Raw genomic sequence first — 23,621 nt, 5'->3', positions numbered from 1 at the left:
TGGCATATTAAGTCAGAAAAATTGTTTTCCAGACACTATAGGAACAGTTTTGGAACGGATAGACTCCCAATATTCTTGCATGTCATGTAAAACGCAAAACTCTTCAGAGTTGGAATTGTAAGACGTCTTGTTTGTTGACAGCTATAGTTGTCAGAGTGGTACTGGCGCCTATCCAATGCCCAGCCTGTTACCATAGCAGCCAATTTGACAGGCAGGGAGTTGGCCCTTTAATCTGTTTACAAAAGCAGGCTTACCAGCTGGAATTTTGTTTCTGCAACAATAAAGTCTCTTGGCTGGTGTCATTGACCATTGTATGGTTTCACCTTTGGAATGAGAGTTTGGGTGTGACTCGGAATATGTGTCTGTGGAGTTTTTCTGCCTCATTCCTCCATGTCACAAGCAGAATGTTGATAAGAGTCTGGGAAGCTTCTGTCACGGCTTTTCAGTTGTCCATGAATCAGTGGCATGGTGTCATTTACTGTTAAAGTGATAGATGTGGATGTCATGTTCTGTCTTACGTCGTGCCTCCTTTTTAAGATCATGAATTAAGAAGAAAAATGTTAAATGTTATGTTGCTTTCAAATTTCTGTTTGCTTTATTGTGTTAGGGTGGAACAAATCCAGGAGCACTGAGGCATTTCCACAGTTCCAGTTCTTTCTCTTACACTTCTAACCATGTCTTCTAGATTACACACACATTCATCATAATGGTAAGCAGACCAGACTGTTTCTTGCTTTTCTAACAGCTCCTGACTTTGCATGGGACTACAGGCAAATTGTAGTGTGTTCTTGTTTAATCAAGTGTACAGTGTCATAGATTGTCTTCATAGCCTTGGTGTTGACCTACTTTAGCATACTTCACAACAGCGATGTGCTGATAAAAGGTAGCGTGTCAGTCACTTCTAACAGTTCTTTAAAATAACCTTCCTAATGAGAACGGTTTCTTGTATTTGTTCAGATCAGCGTATTATGACTCTGAGGCTATGGCCAACGAACCCCTCGAAGGTTTCCATGAGGTGAACCTGGCATCGCCCACCACCCCGGACCTGCATGGCATAGCTGACCCCCGTCCTCCAAAACCCAGCGTGCCGCCAAGCACCTTGTACCGTACCCATTCCCTGACCTCTGCCCCCGGCCCTCCCAACACCCTCTATGCCGACCAGTTGCCTACCCAGCCAGTTTACCCGGCCCCCCGACACCTAGGCAATGATGAGCCTCAAAATGGCAGGTAAAAACAGAGAGCTTGGAATAGCGCTTAGGCCTATAGGAAAACTGCTCTGACACACTTCTTTCAACTCAGGAATGGTTCATTAATTATCTGAACATGGATCAGATGTGTTAAGACCAAACACCAGAATTTATGTGTCAGGGTGCTCCAGGGTGCTTTACACAGCACATTCAGATTCATTATCTTAGGAATGGCTTCACAAAACCTGATAAATGCAATTACAGTTCACTAATTACACAACGGCGGTTAACATTCTCTGTTAACCGATATTTAGTTACGCTAACTGTGATTAATCCTCGTGTGTGAATATGAGGTGTGATGTTTATGATGAATAGCCAGTTACATGAAACTTGCGGAGTCATCAAACGGCTTAGTTTTATTTAAAGAAGGAAGAAATAATGCTACATAAAAATGTAAATATTAAAGCATTTATAATAGTAAACTTTTAGTAGTATGTTTTTGCCTATTTGAGTCATCATTGATATTTATGTTTCCTCTTCTAAAAAGCAATATTGTTCACATGATTAATGCCACTGACAAAAAAGAAAACATTCAGCCAGAAGGACCAGAGTCCTTATATTATATTATATAGTCCACACTTATATTAGAAGGCCTACTCTGATTGAGATATTTGCTCTAATTTCTCAAAGAAATCAGATCTTAAATTCCAAACTTATCCTGTCACAGAGCAAAAGTGCACAACACAAGCTGCTGTGGTGATGTAGCCTAATAAATTGATCCACCGTTGTGAGACAAAAAATATCAATTTAGATATATTGAAATAAGCCTGTAGTTAGCTGGCTAAGCCATATATCCTGCTTTGTGACCCTAAGGACTAGTATTGGAAACCAGCGATTAAGGGCATATTTTTTTGGCACTGATGATAATTATTGATTTGTGTGAACTTTTTTGTGTTTATTTTTACAGTGTGCCTGGACTGGAGCCTGCAGCCCCAGGCTCCGCCTCCCAAGAAGTGGGGTCGGTTGTTGGGGTGGTGTTGGGTGATGAAGGAGAAGATCCATTGGGCCTGAGCACAGACAGCCTATCACGGCTCAGAAGCCCTTCTGTAATGGAAGTAAGAGAAAAAGGTTATGAGAGGCTGAAGGAGGAGCTTGCCAAAGCACAGCGGGTATGAGCTTAGGAGATCCTTTTCTATTATCCATAGTGCCCATAATCTTTAGATTTTATGTTTAGTCTCACATTTCATTCCCTATACATGAAGGCAGTTGGTGCAGTGCGACCACTGTTTTTAAATGTTATACAGCTTTTATCAATTTTGATGAGCCAGTAAAACATTTGGCATGCATTTTCTCTGCATTCCTTTATCAAAAAAAACAAAAAACCAAATAAGAGTTAATTGTTGCCCATCATTTGTCTTATTTAATAAATTCTTATATTAGCTCTTAGTGCTCGGACTCTGATTACTACTACTTGTAGTTAAATTTATTTTTACCTTTTTCAAGTTGCCTGCATCAAACAATTATTATTATTATTATTATTATTATTATTTTTTTTACACTTTCCCGGTGTCTTGATTGGTCTGATGGCACAGAAGAGACCCAAAGTGTGGCATGGTCCTTGAGGTGAAATAGCAGTACACTGTTTTGAAACCACAGATTTTCAATTTTTGATGTGGCAACCATGCTACTCTTTTGGATGGTTTCATCATTGCACAAAACCCAACCCTTTTGTCAAAAAAGCCCCTCACTGCTCTTCTTTGTTGTAGTACCTGTGGTTGATGTAGTGCATTGAGTTTTCTGCTCTATTCCACACCTAATTCTGAACTTAATTCTGCTGTGCTCCACTCAGCAGACTGGGGTTTTGTTTACACCTGGGCAATCACATGAAGAAAAGAGACATATGAGTCCTTATTGAGTCCCCTCTGCATAAGAGCGCCTGCCAGAATATCATAAATGTAACAGAATGTGAAAAATCTATCTATTGTGGTTCACTGTGAACAACATTTAAACATAAGATTTGCTCATAAAATAAGCACCTGGTGAAATTGATGTAAATTTGGAGTGACCCACCTGTACAAAAAGTATAAAATAGTTACATTATATTAAAGTTAAATCTATTGTATCTTGCTTATATTTGGCAAAAAAGGTGTTATGCTGAGGGTATAAAATGACAGTTTAATAACCAATTGTTTTTGTTCAAATATTATATGATTCAAGAAACCTTATGTTTGTCTGTGCTTGTTATCTTCAACATACACTTCTGCTAAGTCAGTGCCTGAAGAGAAAAACAGCTTCTCCCAGTTGGCCATATAAGCACTAGTGTCCAGTTTCAAGTGTCCATTACAGTAATGAGCAGATGGGAGCTGCGCATGATAAAGACTCAGGCTGTTGTCCCTGACCAGCAGAGAAAGATCTATTCAGTAAAGACAGAAAGCTGGCCTTTATCTGCTGTATCTTCCAACCCCCATCCCCCCACCCCCTGCTAATTTAAACTAACAGCCAAGCTATGGCAGCTACTTGCATAGACATATTTGTGTGTTGTCACTTGCTCGAATGTTGGCATTATGCATGTAATCTAAATGTGATTATAATCTAATAAGTAATTTGATTATAAAAATTGCCTGTAGAAATAAACTCAAATTAAAGAAGGGATTGAGAGTGGTGGAGACAGACAAATAGAGATAGGATGGGTGCAGCAAAAAGAGAGGAGGAAGGTGAGGATATGGAGGCGAACTTGATAAATCTTCTTAAAGCAGCTCAGACAAGACAGGGTTTTTTCCAGTTGGAGTGCATATAAATTTAGACATGGCTAGTGCTGAAATCAGATATACACCAGGGGTGCAACGATTATTCGACTAAGTCGACTAAAATCAATAGCAAATTAGTTGGAAGCTAATTTACTAGTTGATTAGTTGGTGACCTCACCACATGCACACGTGTTTCTAGTGCTGACTAGCAATGTTTTGACATAACTCCATACTGGAGACTTAACAAAAACATGTTGGCAGCCTCAAGAACAAAATTCTCAGAGGTGTTGGGAGCATTTCACACTAAACGCAGAAAAAAGGTTGTCAATTGTACTATTTGTAAAGCCAGTGTGGCAGCACGTCTTCCACGTCGGCTCACTGGATGAAGATTCATCTTGTCATCAATATTAATGTTCAGAGCGGCTACTTCATGTTATAAGTTGTAACATGTATTTCGAAATAAGTGTTCCCTTGAATTAATGGAGTTGGAACAGGGAAGCAAGTAACTGTTATTCACAACTATTATTCCCTGTTTACATTCCAAATAACGTTTACAATTTTAGACACTGCATTGTTGTCTTAACGCCGAGGCTGTTCTCCGCGAATGTTTGTGAACACTTGCAGTTTCAGGAGAACATACTGAGCAACTGGAGGAAGTGAAAATGAAATGAAATGTTTGCTCAAAGTCGTTCAAATGTAACTGTTCATAGTAAAGTTTGCCACAAACTTTTGCCACGTTCCCATGCGCTCCATTATAGCTCACCTTCTCTGCAGCGGGGAGTATCCGGTCTCAGAGGAGAGCGGGACTCTCACAAGAGCATGCAGAGATGATGGCTTGTAGCATTTAGCTGTAACAAGTCATGTCAAAGTTTATCTACAGAAGTTAGAGATTTTTACAGCCGGCATTGGCAAAGCAGCTTTACTGAAAAAATCCATGTGCGAGCATTGCTAGTGGCGACAGTGGCAGGAAAAGCTCCCTAAAAGCAAGAGGAAGAAACCTTTAGAGGAGCCCATCCTCCACCTTATGGCAAACAATAACAAAAAAAAATTGGAATTTCATTTTTTTAAAATATTTTGTGCTAGGAAAGTTAATCAAAACAATGAAGTTATCATCTTAATTTTCTTCATTATTAGTTGCATTAGTTTTATGCATTCAAGCCAATGCATAAAAACAACCTCAAACTAAATTTAAAAGCTCATAATTACATAAGTTATTTGGTGATTGAACGATTCATAATCGGAATAATCGATTATTCATTTAATTTGTTCCTGCTTGCAGCTTTACCAACAAAGCCGATTGGTGCTTTTTATTGAAGGACAGGGTTTTCCCTGTAAACAGATATCAATGTTACAAGTATTATAAGTTGAGCGTTACAAGCTTACCCATTCATTTTACATCTAGTGAGGCTTCTCCTTTATAATGTCTCTGGACACATTTGATAATAGTATATTGTGTTTTTTGCGTGTCATTGTTTTCAAGCGTTTACTCTTTAAGCTCAAGACTAGCTGTGTAGTCATTGTTTTCCAGACTGACGTGACATCAGCCTGTGGACAAGCACAGAATTAATGTCCATTGATGTGTAGGCTTAGTAGTAACTCACAACAATTGATTAGTAATATGTTGTGAATATTCACGTCACTAACCAGGGGCCTATCTCATGAACCAGGGTTAGGGTTCATTAAGGTTCAGCTTCACAAAACAAGTGCAGCTGCGGTTAACTTGTGTTTAGTTTTCATTGGAGTAATGAAATATATTTCATTTTTAGTAAAATAGGATGTACATGTTTGGGGGCTTGTTCAGTCTTACAGTCACCATTTTAGTGGTCACAAGAAACAACTTTTTAGCTGCAGAGAAACAGCTTTGGTTAAGTGTAAAATCTTTCCATCATTCAGTAACAAAAGTGCAGGGTTTGGAATATCAGGTAATTTTAACACTTTGGTTAGAGTAGTATTAATGAATTTCCAATCGTCCGTAATAGTTTGTAATAGGCTCACATTCCCAGAGCATGTGTAAAAATGTGCCCACAACAAAACTGAGAGTCATAATTGGGAATTGCTTAATGTTTTCTATATCTATGTAGTATGATTTGTTGCCTTACTTAGCAAGTGACATTTTTCACCTGATTATTGCCACAAATGTTATGAAAGGTGGGGTGTGATTTGGATGACCTGAAAAAGACGTATCAGGATGTATCACTTCTATCAGAAAGCTGTTCTTGATGGTCAGAAGCTTAGCCCTGGTTAGCCCTGGTTCAACTTATCCATTCCATGACTCGAAGTTGCCATTCATGTCATGCAGTTTGTATATGTTAGTTGTATGTTAGTCAATGCTTTCTTAAGATAGTAAACCACACTGTGGCCTCGCTGGTTGAATAATGTCTATTTGCAGCTTTAGAGTCCCACACTCATTAGCATGTTTAACCTTTAGCATGTTTACACAGAGTTCCTGCATTCATTATCCTCAAAAAGCTTGATCATATGATCCAACCTTTTGTTTTTTTTTCTTTTCTGAGCCACTGAAAAGGGAAAAAAACGCTTTCCTGCCTCCTTTCTGTTCGTTCATTCATTCATCTTTTCCCATTTTCTTTTTGTTCATTTCATGGTATGTTGCCTGAAGGAACTTAAATTAAAAGACGAGGAGTGTGAGAGGCTTTCTAAAGTCAGGGACCAGCTGGGGCAGGAGCTGGAGGAACTCACTGCTAGCCTGTTTGAGGTTTGTTTTTGTTTGTTTGGTTTCTTTTCCTGCCTCTTTCCAACCTACCCTCAAAACATATTCAAACCACTGATGTGCGTTTTTAGTGTTTTAGTGGACATTTGAGCATCTTGATTAGGTAACACTAGATATAGAGCTTCTCATCAGCTGCACTGGCACATCTACAGTTTATCCCATACTTTGTAGAAAAAATGAACTTTTATTGGTGCAGTAATTTTACCATTAAACAAATATTGTTAACAAATAAGTTGATACTTCTTTTCCTCTCCACATACAATTTTAAAGGATTTAAATGGCAAAAGAACAAATGCTGCTTTGAGACTGCATGCACTCTTCAAAGAACTGATTAGTTCTAAGTGGTGTGTTCCTGTTTAGTTGGAATGAATACCTACAGACACACCGGCCTTTTGTGGGTAAAATCTGTGGCCCCTGTGCAAACACAATGTAGGCAGTTAAGTCAGTGGTCCTGGTCATTTTTTTTTCCCTCACATTACTGTACTGCATTGGTACCTAGTTTACTATAAAATAACATTACAATAGCTGAGAATGTAGATGTGCTGAACAGCTACTTAAGTAGCTCTCTGTTTTCTTTAGTGTTCTTTTCTCATGGTGTTTGGCTTTGGTTTGTACTTTTCTTGTAAACATAATTCTCTCACTCTCAACCTCCTACTCCCTGTTTTTCCTGCGTCTGTGCTCTGTTCATAAAGACTTCAACAAAAATACTTCTCTTGCAGTGTGCTATGAGGCAGACTCTGCTTGCTTTTGGGTGTCTCTTGGTGTGGGGAATTGTAGGAAGCGATGAGAGCGTGCAGAAAATCTCTAGTTTGTTCTAAGCCTAATGTGAGTGTTATCCTGACAGGAAGCTCATAAAATGGTGCGAGAGGCAAATGTGAAGCAGGCCACAGCAGAGAAGCAACTAAAGGAAGCCCTTGGAAAGGTAAGACCAAATGGGGGCGAACTGTTCAATCCATTATTGTTCACCCCACCACTCAGCACACACAGCATCATTCAGTTCCTTTATCCAAAATAAAATGTTTTGGCACCAGTGGTAGAATACATCTTGGCTTCTTTTGTGGTTTTGAGCCTTGATACAACAGTAGTGAACTACATGTATACACTTTGCTCCTGTGATTGATTAATAGCTAAAGATATTAAGCATTTCTGCTCAGATGTAGCTGTCTCCAAACACACGGACTGTCCAAAAGTTTGTAGACCCTTGCTCATCTAGTGCTTCTTCTGAAATAAAGGATATTAATGGGTAGTAGTAGAAGGTATACCAGTTTATCCAGTATACTGTTTGACCTTCTTTCTCAGAAATGAGTTTTCAAGATTCAAGAGTTTTATTGTCATGTGCACAGCAGAACAGGCAGTTGCACTGTACAATGAAATTCTTACTTTGCTGTTCCTCCATTCACCATATATACTCTTAAGAGAATAAGAAAAAAGAAAATATAAGAATAACTCTAAAAAACAGTAGTAAAAGGTAAAAGCAAAAAAGTGTACAGTATGTGCAAAGTTGAAATAAAATTAAAGTTACAGTGCATATGTGCAAATATGTGGAGCAGCTGTTCATAAAGTGCATCAAGTGACAGATGTAAACAGTAAACAATATCACTCTGTGCAAGTAATAGATGTAAACAGTATTGTTCTAACAGCAGCAGTACAGTGTAGGTAAGGTGCAGTTGTTGAGTGCAAGGTTAAACCAGTTCAGATTGGGAGGGGAAGAGGTAGTTAGTGACCAGCCTGATGACCTGTGAATCGAAACTGTTGGTCAATCTAGGTGTCCTGGACTTCACACTCCTGTAACGTCTGCCTGAAGGTAGGAGTGTGAAAAGTCTGTGCTGGGGGTGTGTACTGTCCCTGATGATGTTTTGTGCCCTTCTGATGACCCTGATGTGATAAATGTCCTGTAGTGAGGGGAAGGCTGCTCCTGAGATGGACTGGGCAGTTTTGATCACACGCTGGAGAGCCTTCCTGTCCTGAGCAGTGCAGTTTCCATACCAGACCGTGATGGAGCTGGTAAGAACACTCTCAACCGCACTCCTGTAGAAGGTGCTGAGAATTTTGGCTGGCATGCCAAATTTCCTCAGCCTTCTCAGAAAGTACAGTTGCTGCTGGGACTTCCTGATGATGAGGTGTGTATTGTGAGACCAGGTGAGATCCTCACTGATGTGGATGCCGAGGAATTTGAAGGTTTTCACCCTCTCCACCTCTGTCTCACCAACATACAGGGGTGTGTGCAGCTCCCGCTTCCTCCTTGGATCAACAATCATTTCCTTGGTCTTGTCTGCATTAAAGGAGAGATTGTTGTTACGACACAAGGCCACCAGCTCAGCCACCTCCTTCCTGTATGCTGTCTCGTCCCCACCAGTGATCAGTCCAACGACTGTAGTATCATCAGCGAACTTGATGATGCTGGTGTTGTTCTGGGAGGACACACAGTCATACGTGAAAAGTGTGTACAGAAGGGGGCTCAGCACACAGCCCTGGGGGACCCCTGTGCTCACTGTTCTTGTGCTGGATGTGCGGCTGCCGACTCTGACTGGGGTCTATCTGATAGAAAGCTCAGCACCCAGTTGCAGAGGGCAGGTGTCAGTCTGAGGGTGACCATTATACAGCTTTGCCACAAATAAGCTTAGATGACATGATGCATAAACTGTACAAACTAAACTGCCCTATAGTGGGGTGGCTCAAGTCTTGGATGTTTGACACATTTCAAATGAAAATGCAGCAGTTCTTTGAACACCTCTGCTGTCTAATCTGTTGCACGTTTTTATATATATATATATATATATATATATATATATATATATATATATATATATATATAAAAACGTGCAACAGATTAGACAGCAGAGGTGTTCAAAGAACTGCTGCATTTTCATTAGATATCATTAGATATTTTCACAGATATATATATATATATATATATATATATATATATATATATATATATATATATATATATATATATATATATATATATATATATATTTGTTTTAATATCAGAACTTTAAGTTACACCATGATATAGATTTTTGTCTATCTTGGGCTTCATAGCAGCCTCTATTCTTCTGGGAAGAATTTACAGTCGATGTTGGAATATTGCTGTGAGGATTCTTCTGCATTTAGCCACGGGGGCATTAATGAGGTCAGGTACTGGTGACTGGTGATGAGTTCTGAATCAAAAATGCCACTGCAACTCATCACAAAAGTATTGGATGGCACTCCATCTCTCTAGAAAACGTAATGGGTGCAGTTTAAAGTACCTGAAATCACTAATTAAAAGGGCTAGATGCTTTTGGACATACTGTCTGTGTGTGTGTGTGTGTGTGTGTGTGTGTGTGTCTTTAACAATAAAGATTTATTTAACAGGTACAAGTCGCTCCACCTCTAGGATGGTTGCTTCTTTTGTACCAGAAATAGCAGCATTCATTACTTTCAGAGCTAAACAGCAGCAGCATAGATTACCATCAACAAATGCTCGTCAAATAGATTGTCTTACTAATTTGTATACAAACTCTCAACACAATAATAAACCATCCATTTCCATCTCTTTTCCCTTTGTTCCCCACCCCGCAGATTGATGTTCTTCAGGCAGAAGTGGCTGCTCTGAAAACCCTAGTTCTGTCCACTTCTCCCACCTCACCGTGCAAGGAGCTGCCATCAGGCTCCAGGGCCCCATTCAAGAAAGGCCATGCCCGTAACAAAAGCACCAGTAGCGCCATGCTGGGTAGCCAGCAGGAGCTAAGCTTACCCCAGCCCCTAATACGTGACTGCAAAGAGGCAAGGAATCTGCTCTTTTTCTATGCCCTTTCTAGACAAGACAGAAAAATAAGTCACGCATGCAGTGCCATCCATAAGTAATTGAGCAGGAACAATTTTTTTAATTAACTGTGTACTTTAGAACTTTGGATTTCAAAAGAAACAGTATATATGAAGTTTAAGTGCAGAACAACAAAGAACAGTCAAAGTCAGTAAAGCAGGCTACAGTGAGCCTGACAAATCTAAAAAAATTATCCAGACATAGGTAAAAGACGTTTGATACACTGCTGATCAGATGGCTTTCAGTATTTAAGAAAAAACTGCATGTAAACAGATCTGTGAAATACGACCATGAAGACCTCAGAGCGTTCACCACAAGATGCATACTACACGTAAACTTCAAGAACAGAACAGCCAGTCATGCAGGAATACAGTTTTCACAGTCTTGAGTTCTTAGGTTAAATTTTATAGTCAGATGAGATGACGAATAATCGTATCAGAATTATGAAATGAGGAAATCTTTAAATAAATTGATTGTGCTAGAGTACAAAATAATAAAATTGTCGCTGTGTACTTATGAACTGCACTGCATTGTAAACATTAGTTGCATATAGTCAGATCTACTAAAAAATTTGCATTTTTCAGTGACAATTTTGTTAATCAGTTTAATCATTGGACATATCTATTCCCATCTGGTAGGAGTGCGTATAAATTTGAGCATAACAGTTAAATAGTCTGCAAATGACTTGATTTTGCAGTTAAATTTTCAAAACCATTATCATCAATAATAAAAAAAAAAATACTGCTGAATGTAATTATTGTTTTGAATTTTTCTATTTTTTTTTCAACAGCATAGGTGGTAAATGTAAACAGTGTATGGTATATCCAGTATTGTTGTAAAAGGCCAGCTTAAATTTAGCATAAATGATCTTTGATTTCACAGGCCACAGATTTTTGATGATGTGATTGTATACATTACATGCTTTATTATTGGTGTTCATGAACTCTTCATGAATAAAGAAAGGTGTTATACACTCTGCACAGCAGGATTGCTTATTACTTATATAGAACAGAGGTGAATTCCTGCATTTCTTTTGAAAAATCAGGTGTCCTTTTTAAAAATTTGTTTACTTCGCTTTCTTTGCTCACATCTGTACAAAGAAAGTGCCTGTAGCTGACATTTTTGTTTCTAATTAATATTGTGGACACTCGCATACATCAGATGTGCAGCCATTGCTGTACCACTTCAATTTGTGTGTGTGTGTGTGTGTGTGTGTGTGTGTGTAGTCCCTGAGATTCTCATATCTGTGTTTAGCACTACCGCTGAAGTAACTGTGTGTGTGTGTGTGTGTGTGTGTGTGTGTAGTCCCTGAGATTCTCATATCTGTGTTTAGCACTACCGCTGAAGTAACTGTGTGTGTGTGTGTGTGTGTGTGTGTGTGTGTGTGTGTGTGTGTGTGTAGTCCCTGAGATTCTCATATCTGTGTTTAGCACTACCGCTGAAGTAACTGTGTGTGTGTGTGTGTGTGTGTGTGAGAGAGAGAGAGAGTTTGTACTAAGGACTCGCCTTTTACGTATCGGTTCCACTGCTCTTCCTTGTCAGGGTTGTGCTTATTAAGCCTGCCAACAGTGTGTGTCAGAAAAGGCCTTGTTAAGAGGGCACCAGCATTGCTGTCTGTTTGAATAACCGTGCAGAGGAATCTAGTTTAGGACACCAGACCTGTTTAACAGGCTCATCATTTTGCCCTCTACTTTGTGCTGTTCATCTCACTCGAATTGTGTTGCATTTGTTTTAAACAATTCTCATAACGTCATTCATCAAGGTCTTGAATGGAACTGTGTTTGAAATCTATTTGAAGGCTTTGTGTCTGTGTGTGTAGGTGGACTCTCTTCTGTTTAATGAGTTTAAAGCATGGAAGGAGGAGCCCACTCTGGAAAGGACCTGCTCTTTCCTGGACCGAATTTACAGAGAAGACATTTATCCCTGCCTCACTTTCAGTAAGAGTGAGGTACGCTAGCAAAATGCCCCCCACAGCATAGCAGAGACTCTAGACTGCCCTGTTATAGGGGATCAAGTGTTCAGGCCCATAACTTTTTTTTGTGGTATATGCCACACATGCTCTTGCCCACTTGTGGGAGAGTATTGTGAAGGGGGTGACTCATCTGATTGTTTCACTTTTTCCAAAAATCTGTGTCTATGGATTATGCCTGTTTAGTAATAAAATATTGTCTTATATATTATTATTGCACTTATTTTTGTGATCATTTGTGTATAACTATAGGCCTAAAAAGCCAAGCAGTTGTAAAGCTTTCAGTTCATCTCTCACATGCTGAAAACTGCAGGGATTTTTTTACTGATCCAACCTGTTGTTTTTACTGTCCATAGTTGGGGTCAGCGATCCTGGAGGCAGTGGAGCGGAACACATTGAGTGTGGAGCCGGTGGGATTCCAGCCGCTACCTGTAGTTAAAGCCTCAGCCGTGGAGTGTGGGGGGCCCAAGTGAGTACTGACGATCACCCATAAAGTAAGAAATAAATATTGAAATAAAAATTGTGAATGGTCAGTAGGAAGGACATTTCCCCTTGAGCTGTAAGGGTGTTTCTGGTTAATATCCACAAAAGACTTTAGAAGAATACAAAAGTTTGTTATTTATTTTATTTTTAATTAAGCAGCGTTATTTTCAGCAAATTACAATATGAAGAAAGAAAAATCTTGTCACCCACAGTAAAGTGGACAGTTCAATTGGAAGCAGCACAAGGCTTAGGCTCTGTGCCATTGCTGCCATTGTTTTTAAATTTTTCATTGTATTGCATAGACATTGCATCTGTGCCTACAGTAGGGCTTGAAAAAAATAAAATAAAAATGTAGTTATTTACCAGACACCAGCAAAAATGACTGTTTACCATGCTTCTGAGTAACTTCTGAGCCTTTTGTTGAATTGTGATGCAGCAATTGTGTTTATTTGGACTCAACAGAGACATTTTTACTGGTTTAAAATACTGCACTGATGTCTGATGTTAAATCCTCACTGCAACATCTAAAATCAACAACCTTCTAAAGCTGCAAGACTCTCTAAATCACACTCATTAAATGAGGGAAAAGTTAGAATGATCAGCACTAAAAGGTAGTGTGATTACCACCCATGAACCATTCTAAGTAATGAAACAGACTGATTTAAATAAAATTGAAGGCACAAATGCAGAGGATCTGTGCATACGCTGCTGACGTAAGATCACGAGACTGTGAACTTGTCTGATAATGGAATTATATAGTAGGGCTGCCAACTCTCATGAATTGGAGACATAAGCATTTAGGTGTAATCTCACGGTCTCACGTCACATTGGACATTTCTCACATTTTTTCCATCTCTCCTCAAAACAACCTACTAATGAACCCGAATGCTCATAACATTTCCGACTTCTGTTGGTCCACGCATGCTTTAGACCAGTGAGGGCAGAACTGGTATCCATAGCTACAGAAAACTAGGTTCAGCCATGTAACTACGCCTCACTACTGCGGTGCGTGAACTGAATGCAGCGCAATTGACTGTCGAAGAGCAGAGATAACCTCCACTAACTACACAGCAAACAAATGAAAACTCAAGGAAAATTAACAGGTAAATAAGTCTTGCTCAGGAAACTAAACATGATCAATAAACAGGTCTTACATAAAATGTCAAGAGCCGTGTTCATGACTACTCACAGCAGCACAGTTTATGCTGCTGAACAAATGCGCTTCACAAGCTGAACAGTTTTGGCTAAACAGCTAGGTCTGCTAAAAGCTGGCTAATTTTTACTCATCTTCACTGTGTAGCTGTTAGCTTTGAAATATATATCTGTAAAATGCAACCATGAAAGGAATTATACAGCTGGTTACCAATAACAGACCATTTTTAACTGGTCTGTTTTCTATATTCTCTGCCTCGACTGCATTCTGTCCTCATTATAGCAGGCTGACCAGGAGAGGTGATAAAATATCAATGCTGAACAAAAGCAGAACTTTTAGTCTGTGCTCAAGTCACTTAATATGACAGAACATAATTTTTTGAGTAAGTTAAGTAAAAAATGGTATATATTTGATTTATGGTTTAATTTTCAAAGGATATATAGTGTTGATGTGGGAACAGGTCACATTGGAGCATGGGGAAGATCTGATTCTGATACAACATTTTACTAATAATGCCTAAAGTCCTAAGAAAATCAAATATTGTGAACCCCATGGAATGATGCAAAAAGTCAGTTTAGTAGCCCTAATAATAGTATTTGTGTAATATTGTTTTCTTGATAGCAGCCACAATATACTAGCTATAAATCATGCAGATGGATGGCCTATTCTTAAATTATTGCATTTGCCTTCAGAACACAAGGGCAAAACCACTGTGGAACTTCACTCTCACGCTCTTCACCCGCTCTCTCACACTTTCGCAGCTTGTCTTCCCATAAGCTTCTCTTTGAACTGTCTGCTTGGTTGCCTGTGACAGCATTTTTCCCATCTCTTCTGTTTTCTTTCTTCGTTTCTTTCTTTCTATTATGTTCTTCATATTCAAATGGGCACCCCCTAGTGGCAGGAGGTCTGAAATAGTCACGTAAGTGGTCAGTGTTGTCTGTTGTCTCTCTGTCTCTGTCTCTTTCTATTTTGCTTGCTGTCTCCTACTCTCCTTTCATCATTCCCCATGCAGTTCTTTCTCTGTTAGCTCCCCTTCTACCTCTTGAGCTTTTTCCTCAATTTTTGGAGGATATGTTTAAGCAGCAGTTCTGCTTAACTGGTTGGTGCGTGCTTAGTAGTATGTAGATACCATGTAGGATAAGGTCAAGATTGTACCCATGAACTTGTTTGATTTTCACCTTGTCAGTTACTCCTGATTCTGAGATGTACAGATGTGTATTTGAAGAAATTGAACCTTGCTACCTTTTTTCTCATCTGCAGAAAATGCGCCCTCAGTGGCCAGACCAAAACCTGCAAGCACAGAATCAAGTTTGGGGACTCTAGCAACTACTACTATGTATCCCCATTCTGTAGGTATCGGGTGAGTACGTCCATCACATTTACATTTCTATTAAGCTGCTGTTCAAACTGAGATGTTTGGTGCTCTGGTTGCAAACAGCCACTATTAAGTACTTTTTATGTGGAGCGTCATGTAGTTTTTCACATATTTCTGAGTTTGTATCTATAGCATATGTCTTAACCTTATAAATATATCTCACAATTCTGTGACTGACGTCAAATGTTTTAATGAAATGTTCTGATTTTATGCAGATTATCTTAGTTAAATGCTTACTCAAATGTTTTAACAAAAAAAAAAAAAAAAAAAAATGCTGATGTTGGAATTTGTGTTTTTGTTTTTCTGAGCAGCAAGGCTTCTTGCTAAAACTACAGCCCAGTGCTTGTTTACATCATTACATCAACATACTCAACCAAAAAGATAAATGATGCTTTAAAGTACCCACATCCTACATTTTCCACTTATGATGTTTGTGTGGTTTTATATACACAAAACTGTTGTCCATTTTTACCTGTACACTTTCCAACTTCTGTTTATCACTTAGAATCAAATTTTTTTCTCTCTAATCTTTTGGTAACTGGCATAGATACTTTTTCTAGATAGACAAAGCACTTCTTGTAAGTTGCTCTGGATAAGAGCATCTGCTAAATGCTGTAAATGTTTTTTGTTTATTAAAAAGGCACGATCCCATAATGAAAACTCACTTTGAGATAAAATTTTGATGTAGTGTATAAATATTGTTAAATGCCATTCACATCCTAGATCATACAGTCCATAGATGGAAACAAATCTACAAAAACAAATTGTGAATAAATTTTATGTTATGTCTCGTATAACCATCTCTCTGCCTAAAGCAAGTTTAACCCTGCCCATTCACACTGAAGCTGTAAGGAGTGTTTTAGCAAGGATTGCTGTTTGAATGAGGGCAGCCAGTCAGAACAGAGCTAATTTACATATATCAGTCCTAAATGCACAATAACAAAAAAGTCATGTACTGGTTTTATATCATAATTGGATCTCAGGATACTGAAAGGAAAAAACAGACAGGAAAAGAGGTTATGAGCCCTTTAAGTATCTTTGTCTGAAAAGTAAGAAATTATGTAATGGATGATCTGTGATCTTTGTTTCATTTCATTTGGTAAGTTCTTCAAAATGTTTTGAACAGGGAATATGCAGACAGATCAGTAAAAGATGTCCTCAGGTCCAAGAGTTTAACAGTGTAAACTGTGTGTAGACCTTAGTTTCTCATTTTATCCCTGCAGTTGTGGTTTGTTCTTAACACTTGAACTTTCCTTGTCCTTTTCCTAGATAACTTCTGTCTGCAACTTCTTCACTTATATTCGTTATATCCACCAAGGACTGGTGAAACAGCAGGATGGTGAGCTACTTTTAAAGGGTCACACACACACACACACACACACACACACACACACACACACACACACACACACACACACACACACACAGAGTCACACACTGGATTTCATTCCTAAACCTGCAGTTGCCTCACTAGTCTGGCTGGCAAACAAATGTACTCTGCTGATAAGTGAAAAGTCAGCATATTTAAACCAAGAACATAGAATGAAGCACTGCTGCAGGGTTTCCTAGTCTGCTAGAGGATTAGTGATTGACATTCTCAAATGGATGTATGGAGTATTATAATGAACTAAAGCCATGCTTCTTGAAAATAAAATGTAGAGCGCTTACACAGGAAACCTGTTCTTGACGTATTTCCAGTGTTCTATAGAATACATACATTTATTAAGACAGCCTTTGCAGAATTACATAATGGTAATGTTGTTTCAGCACTACTGCTAATAGAGTAAGTAATTTGAAATATTGACTAGTGTTCAACTTAAACGCAGTGACTTAATTAGCTGCTCTCATTGCTAATGTTAGCTAAAATTATTATGCCTGGTCACCAGCTAGCTTAATTATCTCTGCTAAATAGAACTATCTGAAAGCTGAGTTGGCACTTTTAGAAAAGGGTTTTACGGTTCAGCTGATAAGGTCATCTTTAGAGGTTTGCAACAAGTGGAATACAGAAGTTACTGGCCTTTCTCATCTAATCTTATAATTAGCTAAGACCAGTCTAGCAAAGCAAACACTTTTGACTTTGTTGACAACAAAAAGGCAATTGCTGCAAGAACAGTCGTTGTGAGCTCACTAAAGAAAGTAAAGTAGAATGTGTCTGACAGCAGTGTTTTTATAAGCCACTGTTCACTTCGATCATTGAGTCAGGCTAAACAATGAGATCCACTGACATCCCAGGATCTCCACATGAGAGACGGGGAGAGAGAGAGAGTTGTAACTTTGAACTCTTTATATTAGCGCAATGATGCCAGTAGAGGGCAGCACCAGACCATGAATGCAGCCATACAATACAGCTTTAAAAATTACTTAAAAGACACTCATCATGGTCTCACTCCCATCAGTTAATCTTTGTGACCATGGCATTGATAGCTTTAATAACTCATCAGTCATTGGTCCGATCATCTCAAAATTATAAACATTTATGCAAGTCAATACTGTGATGAGGTCTGCAAAAAATTGTTCCAGTTCTAGGGGGTACACTCCATCATTAAAAATGTTTTTGGATAGGAATTAATAGGTAATAGGAAGTCTACAGGTAAGCTATTGGTTCCATGTGATTCAGTTCACTGATCTGAATAACTTGGTAATTACATGTTATGTCATAAATTGGACTCCTTGTCTGCTGTTCAAAGACTACAGCTTTATTATTCAAAGATTAAAAGTTCAATCTGAACAAACCCCCCCCGGCGACCCTGACGGAGAAGCGGCTTAGAAATAGAAAATGGGTGGATGGATGAACTAAAATTTAATTCCCTTTCTTTCACTCAAAGTTTTTTTTTTTATTAAATTAAACCACTTAAATTTTTTTTCTCATTTTTTACATTGGAAAAACATTTAAAAACAGAACAGTATATCTGTTTTATAGGAGCAAATAAAGTAATCGAAACTAAAAATTCTAATACTCTATTGCCTAGCAAAGAAAAAAAGTCATGCCTTGCTCAAACACGTTCAGATACGCTTCTGCTCACGTTATGAGCCCATAAAGGACCATGCATAGAGATGGAGCGCATTGTCATCGGAGGGCAGAGCACACCCCTTATGGTTGGAAAATGTTATGTGAAATTTAAAAGGGAGTAAAAAACAGCTTTAACTTCCAAATTTTAATTTCCAAAGAAGTTGGGATGCTGTGCAAAATGTACATAAAAACAAAATTCAATCATGTGAAATTCATTTAAACCCTATATTTTATTGCAAATAGTATAAAGACAACGAATCAAATGAAACTGAGAAATTTTATTGTTTTTTTGGGGAAAAAAATGCCCATTTGGAATTGGATGGCAACAGCATGTTCCACTGCTGTGCTGCATCACCTCTTCTTTTAACACTCTGCAAGTGTTTGGGAACAAAAGAGACCAACTGCTGTAGTTTGGAAAGTGAAAGGTTTCTCACTGTAACCTAATACAGTTTTTGTGCTGGTATGAACCTGAATCTCACACTCGCTTCTCAGTTATGCTGCCTATAAAAGGAAAGTTTTAAACTGGACTATAGTTGTTGAGTTAAGATTCTCTTTTCAGAAGAGGGCTGCTATTAACTGTTCTGAGGATAAATTCCTTGTTGCAGCAGCTGATTAACAGTTGCGTGAAGGCCTAATATTCTTCTGAAAACTTTAGTTGGTAAATGGTCAAGATTCCAGTTGAGAAATTTCCTTAAACTTTTTCTTGATTAATTGTTGAGAAATGTCATTCTCCAAGGGCAATAATTAATCTTCCAAATTGCTGGGTAATTCAACCGTCAAACATTGTACTATGAAATTGAGCTCTGATTTTAGGTATTATGTATGTAGTGCCAGTCATAAATTCTAGCTTACTTGTACAAAGATACACTACTGTTTAAGTTTGGAATCACTGTTTTTGATCAAATAAATAATGAATAACAATGTTTATAATGTATAACATGTTTTTAATGTGCTAGAACTGTTAAGCTTTACAGCTTTCAAATAATTAATTGAAAACCTATTTAAAAAAAAGAAAGAAAAGACTTTTTAGATGTATCCAGAATGATGAACAGGCTTGGATAATTCTGAAATAATGGAGAAAGCTGTAGCATGTCAATGAAGAGCTAATGTTCAGATTGCCTTGTGCTGATAAATCATGAGGCAGATAACCTAACAAAAATCACTGTTAACAGAGAATCACATATATAAGTTCTCATTTTTGTCGATACCAGAATACTTTAAACAAAACATCTAATAACTTTTGATATCTAGTTTATAATAATCAGGAGCCAGATGTATTTGAAAGCAGTGCCTTTTAAGATATTAAAGATTTATTATTGTTATTTTGAAAATGTCTTATGGGTCTTTGCTTTTTTTTAGCTGAACAAATGTTCTGGGAGGTCATGCAACTACGGAAGGAGATGTCTTACGCCAAGCTTGGCTACTACAGAGATGAACTGTGACCAGTCAGCAATGAGGACAGGAATGTCCTTGTATGTAATTGGAAAAGAAAAGAGAAACAAGAATTCTCCCGTCAACTCAAAAGAAGCTTCACAGGGACCACCTCTTTTGTCGCCCATCTCCAACACTCCAGCATTGCATCTCTTTCCAGTGGACATGCCCGGTGTGTATGTCCTGTATTTGGTATGTGTGATCAGCCTACGGTATATTGTGTCCTCTTGCTATTTAAAGTACAACACACGCTGCTGAGGTTGATCTGAATATCTGTGTCAGTTGACTGAAGAAAGTGAAATCTATGTTGGTTTTGGATTTACATTCAAGAGGACGTCTTGTGAAATCTGTACATTTTACAAAGAAATGTTTTGGTCCACACCAGTAAATTTCTCTTGAGCTCTCTCAGTTCATTCTAAATTTAGCTAGCAGTGTGTTGCTGTGATGTTATGTGTGTTTGTGTGGAATGTGCCGTACATATGTTTTCTTGATCTGTCTCATCGGTTGTTTGTGTGCTTTCTCCCAAATTCCATCAAGCTTCCCCCATTTTGATTTGAGTGCCTTTCTGGAACACTGAATAAAATTGTATACCTCCTGACTATTTTTTTTTCTGGTCTTTGTTCAGTTGTGAAAGCTCAGTGTCTTGCTCAGTCTTCATTACACATAGTATAAAACATTGTTAGTTGAGATACATGGTGTTACATACTGGCCCTGTGTAGAAGTGTAACTTCCCTCTAAGTTTACTCAGTTAACAAAATGTAGGTGATAATTCTAGTCAATTAAATTAGACCTGCCCACATTTGACACTTGGGATGTCTGGCCATCAGTTCATGATCTGAAGCTCACGCGTCACTGGGGTATGCAGCATGACCACAATCCAAATAATAAAGATGAAGTCAACTTTTCAATGCATCCAACATTAGTTGTAGGAAACTTTTTTTTGGCAGTTGTTGCTGCTAAGGGTGGTACAAATGATTAAGTTTAGGGGTAATTACTTTTTCTTGTGGGTTATAAAGGTCAGTAGTCTCTAAACGGTCTACCTTAAGAGCTTAGTTCCAACCCACTTTGCAACACATTTGCTTCAGCAAATTAACCTCTTCCCAAAACCCTGATTGGCTAGATCCGATGTATTAGTTATGTAAGGGGTAGGTTAGCTTACAAGAAACGGGTTGGAACTGAATTCTGCAAGAAAATAGCTCTCTAGTACCAAGGATGGAGACCATTGGTATAGGTGTTGCAAAACCTTTTTACAGTCACCAAAAACTCGTGTTCTTACTGATTTGCATTACATTTTGTATAACAGTCTGAAACAATTTAGTGAAACAGATATGTTAAAATAGTCACGTATTCCTGCTGTGTCAGAAAGCCTCATCTGCATGCCCCAACCACCACCCTGATGAAATTGGTGCATGCTCAGACTATATAAAGAACTCTTAAATCTTACACATTGTTCCCTTGCCTCACACCATTCTGAGTTCTCTACAGTTTTGTACTACCATGACATCATGACTTTTTTATTGGTTAATCTAATGAAAGGGTCAGTTCTATTGTGTATCCATTATCAATTCTACACTCTTTATTTAGATGCTCTTCTTCTATTATTGTTTTGTTATTCCCTGTTGACCAGAGGGTTTACCTTTTGAGTCTTGGTTCCTCTTGAGATATCCTCCTCTTGCACTTAGGAAGTATTTTACTTGCTACTGACCCATATTTCTGTAAAGGTGCTTTGTGACAGTGCCCCTTGTAAAAAGCATTGTACAAATTAAACCTCTCCAGAAATACTGCCATGTCTGATGCACTAGCACCACACCCACTCATTACCAAGTCAGTGTCACTCTTGTTCTGAGAATGGTCCTTCACAAAGATAATACCTGGGCAGTGGTGGTTCTATGGTGGTCCACTTCTATTGATGCACTGGGTGGAGTGGATAGAGTTAATAAACTGTGCAGCAACAGACTGACTATAGTCAGTAACTGTAAATTTACTAAGTGCACCTATATGGTAGGTATTCCTGATAAAACAGCCAATGAGTATTTTTTGTGGTGTTTACATTTTTTGTACACTCCCTTGTGCTTCAGGCTAGAGGAGCCCTGCCGCATCGTTGGAAGTTTGAGATGGAAAGTATATCATTGGCATGTCATTGCTCTGTTTGCTATTAATGACCAGGCTTAGATAAGGAAGCGAGGCTTTCCTCTGTGTTTCTTTCAGAATAGCTGTCTCTCTAGGTCTGCCAGGCCATAAAGAATGCTTCGTTTATGGCCTGGAGCAAGGCCATCAGCCCCTCCTCTACATGCAAACAGGTACAATCTGCGCAGGCCAAGTTGGATGGATTTTGCCTCTGAGATCAGTGAACAAAGTACATGTTAGATTCAGGAGGCATGACGGTCGCCATTTGCATTAAATAAGGAACTACACACATTTATTGGAAATTTTCAGGAGTTTTAAAAACTTCGTGGAATGCCTGTGGTATTCCACCACCTGTGGAATTACATGGAATACCAGCAAATGGATTGCACTTGAATAAGTTGTTGTTTTTTGGCAAATTGAGACTTCAACAGAACCTGGCAACATCTTAAGGAAAAGGTAATATCTGTCGTTGATGTTATCTGATAAGATACTCACCCAACCATTTTGTCCATATAGCTGATTAACCTGACTCTTCACTTACAGATTGCAAGTTTTAGTTTGTCTTGTTCTGATCTTCACATGGCACTGCTGTCCTACTGAAAACAGCCAGCATTGTTATTGATTTATTTTTAAATAAATGATTGATTTATTTAAGTAGATTATTTCAGATTTTTCCTTTTCCAGTTCCACTAATGAAATGTCCAACAAGGGAATGTTTTGCATTTATTTTCACTTTTCAGGATTTTGTAAGCCTCCTGAAACGAGCTTCTAAATACACGCCTTTTACTCTTAGATTTGAACCCCAGGCCACCTGGATCAGTATCTGAGGTAGGAGTAAACCTGGCAGGACTGGTGACTAGAAAACGCAAACGGTGAGAGAGACGAGAGCTCTGGCTGAGCTCTTTCTGCGTGCCTTTTACAATGCCGTGAACATTTTAAATCGCAGTTCCTGATTTATGGCGTAATAGTGGAAGCATGGTCCTCAGATATCCTTCCTATGGCCCACGAAGTACTACGATGGTCTGGCAGTTAACATATCAACTCATTTAAACCCTTTACATGTGAGCCAGCTGGAGTCTTTCAACACCATCGACCACAGGCCTTCCACTCGATTCGTCTCCACATGATCGACGTTCTTCTCGAAGCTTCTCTTCGCCTTGTCGTTAGCTACTAGCTAGGTGAGCTAGCGGCTATAGGCTACATACGTTCCAGATCATTTAAGATCGGTTTTTTTTTGTTAAAACTGTGTTTGAACGATCAGCAGAGCTTTATTTTACTGCAAAGGGGATCATTTTATTTTTATCTACGAATCTAATTCTGCTGTGGAGCCGCAACCGGTCAGTAAAAGACCCCTGAGCTGGCGTGTGGAAGATTCTTTGGAGCGGAAGGGAAAACCATACTACATGTACCCACCCGTTTTCCGTCCAGCTGTTCTTGCTGCCAACCGAGCAGGCGATGTCAGAGCTTCCACCCAAGTCGGAAAGAACGAAGCGAATTACAAACTCTCTCACAACTTTTACTGCCAAGGCTTTGTGTCCGTGCTCGTCGTTGAGCACCAGGGCTTTTGCGCTGTGTTACACTCTTTGGAGCCGAGATACAG

General features: G+C 38.7%; 2 protein-coding genes across 12 annotated transcripts in view; both read left to right on the top strand.

Moving 5' to 3' along the window:
* Positions 1–20,492, top strand: part of LOC108435092 (RAB3A interacting protein (rabin3)) — a 28,950-nt gene extending 8,458 nt beyond the window's left edge. Inside the window, exons 2-13 of one of the 8 annotated variants that reach the window (XM_017710661.2) lie at positions 608–709; positions 958–1,227; positions 2,155–2,356; positions 6,552–6,647; positions 7,507–7,584; positions 10,230–10,433; positions 12,293–12,421; positions 12,799–12,911; positions 14,974–14,997; positions 15,339–15,438; positions 16,723–16,792; positions 19,823–20,492. In XM_017710661.2, the coding sequence (XP_017566150.1) occupies positions 983–1,227; positions 2,155–2,356; positions 6,552–6,647; positions 7,507–7,584; positions 10,230–10,433; positions 12,293–12,421; positions 12,799–12,911; positions 14,974–14,997; positions 15,339–15,438; positions 16,723–16,792; positions 19,823–19,905 (1,344 nt within the window). In that variant the 5' untranslated portion in view covers positions 608–709; positions 958–982 and the 3' untranslated portion in view covers positions 19,906–20,492. The remainder of the gene's footprint in view (positions 1–607; positions 710–957; positions 1,228–2,154; positions 2,357–6,551; positions 6,648–7,506; positions 7,585–10,229; positions 10,434–12,292; positions 12,422–12,798; positions 12,912–14,973; positions 14,998–15,338; positions 15,439–16,722; positions 16,793–19,822) is intronic. The other 7 variants (XM_017710658.2, XM_037538366.1, XM_017710660.1 and 4 more) reach the window with 7 other exon arrangements.
* Positions 20,493–22,246: 1,754 nt separating this feature from the next.
* Positions 22,247–23,621, top strand: part of LOC108435075 (myelin regulatory factor like) — a 29,929-nt gene continuing 28,554 nt past the window's right edge. For 3 of the 4 annotated variants that reach the window (XM_017710632.2, XM_017710631.2, XM_017710629.2), the window contains exon 1: positions 22,247–22,477. The gene's annotated coding sequence lies outside the window, so the exon portion shown is untranslated. Of the gene's footprint in view, positions 22,478–22,814; positions 22,894–23,621 lie in introns of all 4 variants that reach the window. The other variant, XM_017710630.2, reaches the window with a different exon arrangement.

Source organism: Pygocentrus nattereri, chromosome 1 (genome assembly GCF_015220715.1).
Source record: "Pygocentrus nattereri isolate fPygNat1 chromosome 1, fPygNat1.pri, whole genome shotgun sequence".
In the NCBI taxonomy this organism is placed as follows: domain Eukaryota; kingdom Metazoa; phylum Chordata; class Actinopteri; order Characiformes; family Serrasalmidae; genus Pygocentrus; species Pygocentrus nattereri.
This window is presented reverse-complemented; position numbering and strand designations above follow the sequence as displayed.